Source organism: Chanodichthys erythropterus, chromosome 16 (assembly GCF_024489055.1).
Source record: "Chanodichthys erythropterus isolate Z2021 chromosome 16, ASM2448905v1, whole genome shotgun sequence".
NCBI lineage: Eukaryota > Metazoa > Chordata > Actinopteri > Cypriniformes > Xenocyprididae > Chanodichthys > Chanodichthys erythropterus.
In genome coordinates, this window is record NC_090236.1 from 4,282,680 (window position 1) to 4,297,323 (window position 14,644).

General features: G+C 37.3%; 1 protein-coding gene across 2 annotated transcripts in view; it reads left to right on the top strand.

The window, feature by feature from the left end:
* Positions 1 to 14,644, top strand: part of LOC137003519 (neuropilin-1a-like) — a 53,487-nt gene that overhangs the window by 17,817 nt on the left and 21,026 nt on the right. For both annotated transcript variants that reach the window (XM_067363712.1, XM_067363713.1), the window contains one exon: positions 11,983 to 12,138. In XM_067363712.1, the coding sequence (XP_067219813.1) occupies positions 11,983 to 12,138 (156 nt within the window). The remainder of the gene's footprint in view (positions 1 to 11,982; positions 12,139 to 14,644) is intronic.

Here is a 14,644-nt window from a genome sequence, read left to right on the forward strand (position 1 = left end):
TGAAATAGAGAGAGGGAGAGATGGGATAGAGACATGTCGCAGGCCAAATCGAACCTCCATCTCTAATTCCATCTACAAACTGGATATTAAATTCAAGTCAACACTCAGTATTAATGAAAATGAATATGTTAAAAAGTTTGGGGTTGGTACGGTTTTGTAATGTTTTTGAAATAAGTCTTATATGCTCACCAAGGCTGCATTTATTTGATTAAAAATACAAACAAAATACAGTAATATTGTGAAATATTATTACAATTTTAAATAACTGTTTTCTATGTCAATATATTGTAAAATGTAATTTATTCCTGTGATGCAAAGCTGAATTTTCAGCATCATTACTCCAGTCTTCAGTGTCACATGATCCTTCAGAAATCATTCTAATATGCTGATTTTGTACTCAAGAAGCATTTCTTCTTATTATCAATGTTGAAAACAACTGTGCTGCTTAATATTTCTGGACACGTGATATTCAGGAGTTTTTGATGAATAGAAAGTTTAAAAGAACAGCATTTATTTGAAATAGAAATATTTGATAACATTATAAATGTCTTTCCTTTCTCATTACTATGACTTTCGATCAATCTTTTTTTTTATTTTTTATTAACAGACAGACAGACAGACAGACAGATGTACAGACACTAATAGTGCAGTGACCAACAATCTAGTAGTTCCATAATTCCAGAAGTGAACAAAAAAGGTGTAAATGTATAAGTGTGGTGTGTGTGTGTTGTGCCCATTTATTACCATTGTCACCATTACCACCGCTCACCCACCATCACTATTATGGCATTAGTCAATTTTTTTTTTTTTTTTTTTTTTGTCCGATTTAGTGATTACCATTGTCACACCACTCTCAATGAATCAATTAATTTCAGCTAGTGATGTAATTACAATATAATATAATATAATATAATATAATATAATATAATATAATATAATATAATATAATATAATATAATATAATATAATATAATATAATATAATATAATATAATATAATATAATATAATACTATAGACCTCCCCCCTGCATCTTTTCGGTACCTATGTTCTTCTTTCTTTTTTTTTTCATGTTATGTGTAGTGTCTAAGGTGCATTAAAAGAAGGGGGACATTGTGCGAGTGTATCAACCTGGGACAGAGCTGATGTCCCAGTGAACCACTTCTCGCCTGTCTCACCAGTGTTTGTGAGGTTTTTCAATGTATGTATATATATTTTCTCTTCTACGTTGTGCATTAAAAACACGAGAAGATTAGGGGGGCATTGGAAATAATCCAATGTTTTAAATATAGTGGTATTGACAATGAAAACCAGGTTAGTTATTCCAAAATAGCAATAATAATAATGATGATGATGATGATGATGATGATGATGATGATGATGATGATGATGATGATGATGCTGCTGCTGATGATGACAATGATGATGACAATGGCAATGATAAGAGTGATAAGAGCAACAATAAATAAAACAATAATGACAATGATAACAACAAACAATAATAGCAATCATAACATTAACATTAATGAAAGTCAATGATGACAACAATAACATCAATGCAGTAATATCTGTGGTTTGATTATAAGGTGGGAGGAGTTGAAGTTGAGGATAGAAAAGGGATTCAGAGTTGTAAGAGGTCAGAAAGTGTTGGATGACAGAGGTCGGTTTCAGATGAATAATTATAGGAGGGAGATGTATAGTCAAATGTAATGAAGTCAGTAAGGAGATTTTTCCAGTGGTTAATGTGTATGTTGTTGCGAGTTTTCCAGTTCAAGAGGATAGTTTTCTTGGCGATGGTTAGAGCTATTAGGAGAATTTTAAAGTTTATAGATTTATCAGTAATTATTGTGAGGTCCCCTAACAAGCAGAGAGAGGGCGATAGTGGGATGTGGCAACCCACTAAAGTGGATAGTGACTGTGTTACCTCTTCCCAAAACTGTTTGATGGGAGTGCAGTGCCAGGTTGCATGGATGTATGTATCTGTGGATTTCTGACTGCAATGTGTGAAAATTTCTGATGTAAAACCCATTTTAGCTAATCTATTGCCCGTGTAATGTGTTCTGTGAAGTGTTTTGTATTGTATTAATTGTAGATTAGCATTTTTGGACATAAGATAGATGTTTTTGCAGATTTGGGTCCAGAAGTTGGCATCAGGAGCTATTGAGAGATCGTTTTCCCATTTTATTGTTGGCAAGTATATGGTCTGAAGTTGATTTGAAATGATTTTATATATTTTAGAAAGAAGTTTATTTTGGGATGGAATGTTAACCAAGTCTGATATTGCTGGTGGAATTTCTAAGTTTGTGGCTCTGATGTTTATTTTTGCCAGAACAGAAGATTTGATTTGTAGGTATTTTAAAAATTCATTGCTCCTGATGCCAAACTCCTGGGCCAACTGTGGAAATGTTGTTAATGTATTGGATTTGAAAATATGTTTTATGTGAGTGATACCTTTTTCAGCCCATGTGCAGAAGTTCAGTATTTTTTATTGCTTATGAAGTCAGGATTGTTCCACAGTGGGGTGAGGTTAGATGGAGCTAGTATAGAATTTGTGATTTGGTGAAATTTCCACCAGGCTGTCAGAGTGGAAGTTATTGTTACAGCATTAAAACATGTGTGTCGTTTGATTGATTTAGAAAGGAATGGTATGTCAGCTATATTTAATTCTTTGCATAGTGACTGTTCTATATCTAGCCATATAATATCGGATTGGGTGGGGTGGATCCATTTGTATATGTATTGCAGTTGGTTAGCCATTGAGTAGTAATGAAAGTTTGGTGCTTCTAGTCCTCCTTGAGCCTTGTTTTTTTTAGTGTAGCGAGTTTTATCCTTGGCGTTTTATTTTTCCAGTAGAAGTGAGTGATAATGGAGTCTAGTGATTTAAACCAGGTGAGTGTGGGGTGGGTTGGAATCAATGAGAATAGATAATTGATTTTTGGTAAAATTGTCATCTTTATTGCCGCTATCCTGCCAATTATGGAGATTGGAAGGTTGAGCCATCGAAGCAAGTCATTTTCTATTTTTTTTTAGCAGTGGTGTGAAGTTGAGTGTTACCAACTCTGACAGTCTGGAGGAAATTTTGATGCCTAAGTAAGTGATGTGATCATGACATATAGGTATAGGTGATTGGTGGGGCGCCACATCCCATTTGGTTTTATGTAAAGGGAGGATGGATGATTTGTTCCAATTTATTGCATAATCTGAGATCTTTGAAAAGGACTGGATTGTTTTAATTATTTCTTGAGTGGATACTAACGGTTTTTGTATAAATAGTAGAATATCATCTGCATAAAGTGAGATTTTATGTGTTTGTTGTGGTGTTTCAATAACTTTGATCGATGGGTTTTGGCGGATAGCTGCTGCTAGGGGTTCAATAAAAATGGTGAATAGAGATGGAGAGAGTGGACATCCCTGCCTCGTCCCCCTGTGCAGTGTGAAGCTTTGTGATGTTAGTCCATTGGTTGTGACTGTGGCAGATGGTGATGTGTATAAAATCTTGATCCAGTTAATAAATGACTCTCCAAAGCCAAATTTTTGTAGTGTGGTGAATAAAAATTTCCAGTTGACCCTGTCGAAAGCTTTTTCTGCATCTAATGTGGCAATGAGTGTATCTTTCTGTTGTACTGATGAGTAATGCATTAAATTGTATAATCTGCGAGTATTGTTGGATGCGTGTCTACCTTTTATAAAGCCGGTCTGATCAGGATGGATGATATATGGTATAATTTTTTCAATTCTATGGAATAATGCTTTGCTGATGATTTTTATGTCGACATTTATAAGTGAAATAGGACGGTAGTTAGATGTGAGGGTGTGGTCTTTGTTGGGTTTAGGGATAAGTGATATAAGCGCTGTGTTCATGTGGGATGGGAATTTAGCATATTGTTTTATTTCTGTTATTTTTCTACTGAATAGTGGGAATAAGGTTGGCCAAAAATGTTTGTAGAACTCAGCAGGGAAGCCATCCGGTCCTGGTGCCTTATTATTTTGCATGTGTTTCAGCACGGAGTGGAGTTCACTTTTGATCAATCTAATGTGCCCTTGCTGAATAAAAGTAGCAATTTCTTTAAAAAAAATCGTATTTAACCTAGACTTTTGAACGGTAGCGTATTAAAGGTGCTCTAAGTTATGTCACGTGTTTTTAGGCCAAAAGATTTTTTGTCACATACAGCAAACATCTCCTCACTATCCGCTAGCTGCCTGTCCCCTGAACACACTGTAAAAAAACGTGGTCTCTGTAGTCACCACAAGCTCCGAAAACGGCAATAAAAACAAACTGGTGCAGCCTGGACCACTAAACATAATAAACATGCTCCAGCCAATAACCGACAAGAATGATTATAAATGCGCGTTCATGACTGTTTCAGGAAGCACGGAGGGGGAGGAGGAGGAGGAGGAGGGAGGGTCTAGCTAGCCTCTGTTTTGTTTGACAACACTTTGAACGTCAACAGGAAGTTACTCCACCCAGGATCACTTAGAGCACCTTTAATATCAATAATCAATATAATATTAATATTGATTTAATATCCTTTATCTTGCTTTGATTTAATATCCAATCTGTAGACATTTATGTAATAGATGTAAGATCTGCATTACCACTTAAGCTGGACACACTCATACATACACAAAGGGTAAGGCTTTTCCTGCCTCTTTGTTTCTACAATGAATTTGACTGACATGTTGTCATTCTCACAGCAGTACACTCAGGAAGGGTTTCCTCTCTGAAAGAGGACATTTATGGAGTGCTTGCACTGACAGTAGGCCAACGTTGCTGATGTTACCAGGAAAACAGAATCACATCTGGATAACACATTTCATTCTGACACAGACAGACAAAGAGAGAAAGAGCCCATATCTGAACAAGAGGTTCAAGCACAGATTTCTTTTTAGCTGCAAGTGCAGTAGTATTTAAAGTGCATTGCTTTGCTTTTGAACATGAGTGTAAGATTTTGACCTTTAAGTATTTGGAGTTATATGTCTGATATTTAAGGCTATAATTATATTTATATAATAATTTAAGATATTTAAGGCACAATATGTAAGATGTTATATTTTTGTTGACTTGTGTACTTAAATTATTCCAGATGTTTCCAAGAATGTTTAAATCCAGAAAAATAAGCTATTTTAACCAGGACACGGACTGTGTCTGTGCGTCGCTTAGCAATGACATCATACCTGAGTTACCCTCAATTTCCTGTTTAAATTTGTAGAATCCATGGAAACACCAAAGACGCTTTAATATATTATGTTTTATTACACAGAGGAACAACTATTTGGATACATTTATAGACAGAAAACGAATCATGTTATATAGCTCAACACGTTCAGTCTTATTGTTTGAATCTCGTTCTCTTGAATTACCGCGATTACCATTACGTTTTACTATGACTAATATCAATCTAGCTTACTGCAGTTTGCAACAAGTGTCTCATAGCAGCTGCTGAGAAAATGCTCAGAGTAACGTTATAACATCATTTTCAACACACGCAAATATATCTAATATGTTAAAACAGCGCTGCGTTACCCCACATATGCTTGACCGGAAGAAGTGGAAGCGGCGACTGAGGCATAATAAAAGTCCCTCTGCTCTGGAGCCATGTGTCATACTCGTCTCTCATTAGCAATCACTTCAGTGGCCTCGTTCAGCTCCCCACAGCGCTCGGCCCTGCTCTGCTTCATACTATAGTAACGTTAATGATTGTTAATCATCTCATCCATGAACATGATTTCTGCCCGCAACCCATCGGATTCTTTAACGGCGAAAAATTACATATTGTGCCTTTAAAGGTTTTGTTTTATACATTTTTGCAATCTTACTTGAAACTGTCTTTACTAACTGATAAAAGACTATTTATTAGGTGCACTGAATGAAATAATATTAATATACATCATCTGTGCACGGGGTAGGGCCTTAAAACATCAGGCAATCGTTTGTGTGATCATCACATAAACGATTGGCCGTCTGGCTTGTCAATCACTGCCGTGACGTTCCTTGTGAGAGACGTGCGTGCTCCAGTAACTTTCCACACTCCACAGGCGCTGCATGCAATGTTTTTGTCAGGAGTAACAACTGCAGATTATGAGTTACCTGCGGTGAGTCCGACATAATGAATCCACTAACACGACACAGCGAATGCCGGTGGTAAACACTCGTGTTCCAGTACTCGTGCACGGTTTTGGGAGGCGTTCCCTTGAAATTAGCTGTGAAGGAGGGGGGCTGTTCTTACGCATGCGCTCATTTCAAAAACTCAGTAACATGTCTTTGGTTTCTCAGTCATCGAAAACATCCTCTGTAGCACCTTTAAGTGCCCATAAGTGAAATTTTATTACAATTTAAAATACCTGTTTTCTATTTTAATATATATTTTAAAAGTAATTTATTTGTGTGATTGCAATCATTACTCCAGTCTTCAGCAGTGATGGGAATAACGGCGTTATGAATAAACGGCATTACTAACGGCGTTATTATTTTCATTAACGAGTAATCAAACAAATTATTTTTTCTCCCGTTACAACGCCGTTACCGTTACTGGCAAAAAAAAAAATGCCGCGTTACTATAATTGAGCTCACTGAAGCGGTTTTCATCCAAGTAGGCTCTCTCTCAGCCATAGGACCTGCAAAGTTTTTTCTCTGGTGATTGCTGCGGTTAGTCATACACAAATATAATTTTAAACTGATAATAATGAGCGATGATCTGTGTGTGTGTCTGTGAGCATGCGACCTGAGCGCGAGCTCAAACAACACCCTTTGTGACTGGATCGAAAATATGTGAAATAAGTTTTTCTAGTCGACTAGTAGTTATTCATTTAAGCCATTAGTTGACTAATCACATTTATATTAATTTAATTTCTTAAATATTGGAGAGAATAAACCATAATAAAGAGCGTTTATGTAATATAGGCTATGCACTCAAACACACGCATAACGCTTGCCATAAAGAAACAGCAAAAGTAATAATTATGAATGTGACCAAAACAGCAAGGAAACATTTTAATTATCATAATCAGAGTAGCCTATTTCTTTTAGTTTTTATATATTCAAGCTTATTTTAGATATTTCAAGCTCATGCATATTTCTCATGTCTGCGTGGCAAGCAGCTACGCTGAGTTTCGGTTCTGTAGCCTGTAAGACGCGCTCCAGTTCACGTGCCAGTGATCGCGCCTGCGCCTGCCATGATTATATTGTCTGCTATATTTGCTTCTTATTTATTAAATCCAGGCAATTGGTTGATAAAACATTGATTAAAATTAAGACACAATTTTTACAAAACAAAATTCACTTTAAAGAAAGGCTTTCTACAAAACATAACTTAATGAAGTGGTCAAAATCATGTCTGAACCACTTCATGACTCCCGATATATTGCGCATCTTATGATGCATCTTACTCATGGTGTTCACTTTTCATAATCAAGTAAATTAATTTAAAACATAACAGGACTATTTAAACATAAATGTGAAACTACATTTTCTTTAATGGATACCAACACGTATAGTACAGTACAGAGAAATTTCATAAGAAAGAGCGGATCATGAGTCACGAGTCGGATCAAGAATAAATTATTATTAGACTTGTATTTGATATTGGGGGCATTCAAGTTATTTTTTTTTTTTAAAGTAACGCAATAGTTACTTTCCCTGATAATTAGTTACTTTTATAATGATGTAACTCAGTTACTAACTCCGTTACTATTTGTGAGAAGTAACTAGTAACTATAACTAATTACTTTTTTAAAGTAACGTGCCCAACATTGGTCTTCAGTGTCACATGATCCTTCAGAAATCATTCTAATATGCTAATTTGATGCTCCAGAAACATTTTTTATTATTTTTAATGCTGAAACCAGATATGCTAGTTAATATATTTTCTGGAAACCCTGATACATTTTTTCAGGATTCTTTGAATCTATTTATTTGAAATAGAAAGTTTTTATAAGGTTATAATATTTCTTTATGGTCACTTTTGAGTAATCTTATCTAAATATTAATTTTCTTTAACAAAATCTTACTGACCCCAAACTTTTGAACAAAGTTACATAGTGTATACAAAAAAATGTAGTACACATAATGAAAACATTTTTGTTCTTTTCGGAGCTTACAGCCATTGGTCCCTTCATTTTAAAGAAAGGCAGCCTAGACATTATATATTTATCTGGCATTTAAAGGGGAAAAAAAGCTGTGAATATGAGGTGAGTAGACAATGGGCAGAATTTTTATGTTTGGGTAAACTATACTGTTAACCTTACCACTCAGGGAGTCATAAGAATGGTGAATTGCTGTTGGAGTCATTACCCAAGCACAACGGTTGAGTGAATTGAGCTAAAACTGCCATGGCAAATAGGGTGTCTGCATGTCTGGCAAGCAACGTCAAAGCTTTTTTCAGAGATGGCTGCTCCATTTTCACTTAGATGGCCTCTTTCTTTCTTCTCACAAACCATCTGTCTTCCCTGTCCAATGTCTTCATATTCTTGCCTTTGAACAAGTGATCCTTGTCCTGGGGCACATTGAATCAAACTATGTCTTGTCTTTTGGTCTCAGCCTGGAAACTATCCCAAGAAAGCAAAGCGACATGAGGGTCAGTTGAGTGCCGTCTTCCTTTTTCCTTATTCCTCTTCCCTTTCCTGTTTAAATTCTTTACTTCTGTCTCACACACATGCACCCATCAATATCCTGTTTTCTACAAAAAGTGTCCATGTTTGTCGTAGATCCTGGCATTTGAGGGGCTCTGCTTCTGTCCTTCCATTGTTCCCTCGTTAAAGGTTGTTAACACTTGTTACAGCTTGTTAGCGGTGGCTGGCTCCAGTTGGCAGCTCGAATGCTTCTGATACGGCACAATATTGAAAAGCAATTAGCCTCATAATACCTTCCTTTTCAGAGAGAGAGAGAACGAGAGAGAGAGAAAGGGATGGCAGCATCTGCTCACTGAGACTTGGGTGGAAATCAGTGGGAGAGAGATGTGAACTTTTGTGCCAGGAATGCTTCTATTGAGCCAAACTCTCTCAATAGGCTATTTATGCACACTTCTGTTGCGTCAGTTGAGTTTAATTTATCTCAAGAGTTACGCACACACTTGAGAGACAGACAGTAACTGACACGCGAGATTTAATACAGGAATTGCTCCACAACAACATGATTTGTCATCCTGGCCCAGAGCATGTGTCGACATTTCTGGACCTGTGACCACGTTTTAGTGTTATGTGAATCATTATTACTGTAAGGTTATTGAAAAGGACAATAAACACTTAGAACAGACTTCTTGTAATTGTTGAGGAGGGAAAGAAATGGAGATTCTCGGAACCTGAAACACAATATAAGGCCATGATAGATGCTTCTAAAATTATGAGTGTGTGCTTGGTTTCATTGGACAGTTATTGTTCTTTTAAGTGTTTCAGATTATGACAGAGGACTGTGTTTGAGTGCCAATATGGAAGTAAGTGGCAAACGTTATGTTTTACACACTAGATATGAGATTAGAAAGTTCAGTTTGGTCATTTTGTGACACGTAATCTGATGATTTAAGCTTTTTGTATACACTGATCATGCATAACATTATGACGACTGACATGAGAAGTGAATAACACTGATTATCTCTTCATCACAGCACCTGTTAGTGGGTGGGATATATTAGGCAGCAAGTGAACATTCTGTCCACAATGTTGATGTGTTAGAAGGAGAAAAAAATGGCCAAGTTTAAGGATTTGAGCGAGTTTGACAAGGGCCAAATTGTGATGGCTAGACGACTGGGTCAGAGTATTTCCAAAACTGCAGCTCTTGTGGGGTGTTCGCGTTCTGCAGTGGTCAGTATCTATCAAAAGTGGTCCAAGGAAGGAACAGTGGTGAACCGGCAGCAGGGTCATGGGCGGCCAAGGCTCATTGATTGAAGGCTGGCCCGTGTGGTCCAATCCAGCAGATGAACTACTGCTAAAATTGCTCAAGAAGTTAATGCTGGTTCTGATAGTAAGGTGTCAGAATACACAGTGCCTCGCAGTTTGTTGCGTATGTGGCTGCATAGCCGCAGACCAGTCAGGGTGCCCATGCTGTCCACCGCCGAAAGTGCCACCAGTGGGCATCTGAGCATTAGAACTGGACCACAGAGCAATGAAAGAAGGTAGCCTGGTCTGATGAATCCCGTTTTTTTTACATCACGTGGATGGCCGGGTGCGTCGCTTACCTGGGGAACACACAGCACCAGGATGCACTATGGGAAGAAGGCAAGCCGGCGGAGGCAGTGTGATGCTTTGGGCAATGTTCTGCTGGGAAACCTTGGATCCTGCCATCCATGTGGATGTTACTTTGACACGTACCACCTACCTAAGCTTTGTTGCAGACCATGTATGCTCTTTCATGGAAACGGTTTTCCCTGGTGGCTGTGGCCTCTTTCAGCAGGATAATGCGCCCTGCCACAAAGCAAAAATGGTTCAGGAATGGTTTGAGGAGCACAACAATGAGTTTGAGGTGTTGACTTGGCCTCTAAATTCCCAGATCTCAATCCAATCGAGCATCTGTGGGATGTGCTGAACAAACAAATCCGATCCATGGAGGCCCCACCTCACAACTTTCAGGATTTCAATAATCTGCTGCTAACATCTTGGTGCCAGACACCACAGCACACCTTCAGAGTCTAGAGGAGTCCATGCCTTGATGGGTCAGGGCTGTTTTGGCAGCAAAAGGGGGACCATCACAATATTAGGAAGGTGGTCATAATGTTATGCCTGATTGGTGTATATATAATATCTAAAATAAAAAATATCAAATAAATTAAAAAGAGAATGGTTTAATTTGAACAAGCAGCTGCCAAGTATTGTCAAACTGTCTAAATTTGATAATTGTGTCTAATATGTTCAAGGTGTAGTTGAAGTCATAGTTTTAGTGGGAACCTCATTTTTCTTCCAGCAGTTTTTTGGCTGCAATTAAACCATATTCACAAAGCTTGTACTGTACTTTATTTACTGTGTGAATGTGTGTGTACTGGTTATATTTCAGTGTGTATTCAGGCTTCAGGCCATGCCCACTACATTATGAGGACATGCCAATGTCCTTGTAATTCAAAACGAAAAAAACAAACTGAATGATTTTGTATTAAAAATGTAAAAATGCATAATGTTTTCTGTGATGGGTAGGTTTATGGTTAGGGGTTAGAAAATGTCATTAGCTCAGTATAATCTAACAATCATGCCATAATTACCGTAATAATGAGATTTAAACTTGTAAAAAACGGTCACATCCTCATAGACCTTGTAATTACAACTAAGCTGGGAATTTTCAGAGAACTCCTGTTTGTATCAAGTAACTGCTGTACCACCTGACCGCTGCAGATTAATTTTAGACGTTGGTAGAATCGCATAGCTCAGAGTCGAATGTCACGTGTTGTCATCTCGAATTTACAGTAATTATGACATGGCTTGAACACAGCGTAAAAACCATTGCGCATATTGAATGTCCTCATAGTGATAGGAGTACCTACGTGTGTGTGTGTGTGTGTGTGTGTGTGTGTGTGTGTGTGTGTGTGTGTGTGTGTGTGTGTACGTGCAATCTGACTCAACATGATGTTCCTGGATCAAAATGTGTTTGTTGATACTAGAACAATTCCTATCACTTTGTCATAGCTTTAACCCTAAACATACCCTCCAAAAGCAGAGGGAATCACAGCTTTAAGCCTAAAATCCTGATTGTTAGGGATTTTCAGAACGTTGTTCAATATGAGCAACAAGGACGTTGATCCAGGAACATGTCCTACATTGGTAAACCATGTTAAGCTTTTAGCCTTTCTGTCCAGACACTGCATTGTACTGCTGCTATGCAGTGAACATCATAGATCATACTAATGGTCTTGTGAATCAGTGCAGTATGTCTGACTGTGATTAACTAGCAGTTACATGACAACTGCTCCAATACTGAGTCCAAAACAACACATTCCCACACATATATCAACACTCACCAGAGAGTAACAAGCTCTTTTCTTATGATCTCTTTCTGTCTCCTGCAGGTGGACTTGGGTTTCCTGCGGTACGTGATGGCCATAGGAACACAAGGTGCCATATCAAAGGAAACAAAAAAATCATACTACGTCAGAACATACAAGATCAGTGTGAGCTCAAACGGAGAGGACTGGATAACCCTAAAAGACAAAACCAAACAGATTGTGAGTATTTATTTATTTATTGTGCTTTATTTTTGTTTGTTTGTTTTTTTAAAGAAATGTATAGTTTTAATTCGGTAGGTTGATGCATTGATCAAAAGTGAAGGCATTTATGATTTCTATGCCAAATAAATGTAAATTCAAATAAATGTTACAGTTTCTACAAAAATATTACGCAACATATTAATTAATGATAATAATAAGATATGTTTTTGAGCACCAAATTAGCATATTAAAATGATTTTTGAAGGATCATGTGACACTGAAGACTGGTGTGATGATGCTAAAAAATCAGCTTTGTCATCACAGGAATAAATTATATTTTATAATATATTGAAACAGATATTTTAAGTTGTAATAATATTTCACAACATTGCTGTTTTTACTGTATTTTTGATTTTAAAAAAAAACTGCAGCCTTAAGGCCTGTACACACCGGGACGAATATCGCCAGCGTTTTTCGAGATGTTTTTTGTGTTCATACCCAAGCGATTTTCACTGGCGAGTGAATGTGCAAATTCACTCCCTGACAGTATGTGGTGCTTGTGCTTAACGGTAATGCAAAAAAATATATTTATGATATTGATAAAGTTAAAGATAAAAATGCAGATATAAAATGGCATATATATATATATATATATATATATATATATATATATATATATATATATATATATATATATATATATATATATACAAGGGCGTAGATTTGGTTTCAACATTGGGGGGGTTGAGCGTTGGTATGCTGCCTGTTATTATTTTTTTTATTTTAAAAAAAAATGTTTTATGTGTAGCGTTATTGGATAATTTATTTCTTCTCTATCTATCTATCTATCTATCTATCTATCTATCTATCTATCTATCTATCTATCTATCTATCTATCTATCTATCTATCTATCTATCTATCTATCTATCTATCTATCTATCTATCTATCTATCTATCATAACTTTAAGGAATTTATGTATAACCATTGATCAAATTCTAACACAACGGAGTGATTCTAAAAAGAAATATAGCTGCGAGCAGCGATGGCGGGCCCAAGCCCGGTGGCACCGCCACCCCGGTGGCTTTAGGGCAACTGTGCACAGCGGGCAATAGGCACTTAAAACGGTTAAACATCAAAGGACTATGTCAAATTCACTCCACATTTACTGCACTACAAGGTGCCGCTATAGAGCCCCTCCTCCCTGCCCATTTTCAAAGGATTACATGTGCCAAGTTTTAACATTATTCTGATGAATTTTGAAGCAAATCAGGTAAAAATAAGAGGGTGATCTCAATGTATGCTGAAAGTGACACATTTTCTGTAGGAAAAACTAACCCCCCCACTTTTGTCAAAAGGTGGCGCTACTGAGCCCCTCCACCACGCCCATTTCTATGGCTTTGTCCATGTCTACTGGTTGACAATATTGATGTGTGTGTCGAGTTTCATGCAATTTGAAGCATGTTAAGAGCCTCAAAAACACTCAAGAATATTATTACAGTTTGACCTGTTGCCATGGCAACAATATTTCAAATATCAAAAATCCTGTCATAGGTCTACATCTGCTGTGTATTGACATTACACTGATGAAGTTTGAAGCAAATCAGGTAAAAATAAGAGGGTGATCTCAAAACATTTCAAAAAGTGATACACTTCCTGCTGCCAGTTGGTGGCGCTATAACTTTGACTCACAATAGTCACATCCATGTGATCAGACTCCTATAACGAACACACTCGTGAAGTTTCATAAAGATCAATATATGTATTAAGACATTATAACACATTTCCTGTTTCCTTTTTCTCGCCATAAATTCGTTGCCTCGCCACGGCCAAACCGTTCGAGATATCAAAAATCCCCTGGCAATTTTTAATCATCAGTGTCTTGACTTCATGCTGACCGAGTTTGGTGGCGATCGGATTAATCGTCTAGGAGGAGTATATCAAATTCCAGAGCATGCGTTTTTCAAACAACCCTTAATAGCTGACTTCCTGTTGGCGTGGCGATTAACTTAGAGCGCGAAAGTTGTTCGGCCCGATGAGGTCTATATGTGTACCGAGTTTCATACTAATACGTGCAAGCATGTTTAATATATGAACCCCGGTGGCTTCAGGGCAACTGTGCACAGCGGGCAATAGGCACTTAAAATGGTTAAACATCAAAGGACTATGTCAAATTCACTCCACATTTACTGCACTACAAGGTGCCGCTATAGAGCCCCTCCTCCCTGCCCATTTTCAAAGGATTACATGTGCCAAGTTTTAACATTATTCTGATGAATTTTGAAGCAAATCAGGTAAAAATAAGAGGGTGATCTCAATGTATGCTGAAAGTGACACATTTTCTGCTTCCAGTTGGTGGCGCTATGACTTTGAATCACAATAGTCAAATCCATGTGATCAGCCTTGTACAACGAAGACTAAGCCAAAGTTTCATCAAAATCAATTAATGTATGCAGAAGTTATAACACTTTGTTTCCCTTTTCTTGCCATAAATTCGTTGCCTCGCCACGGCCAAACCGTTTGAG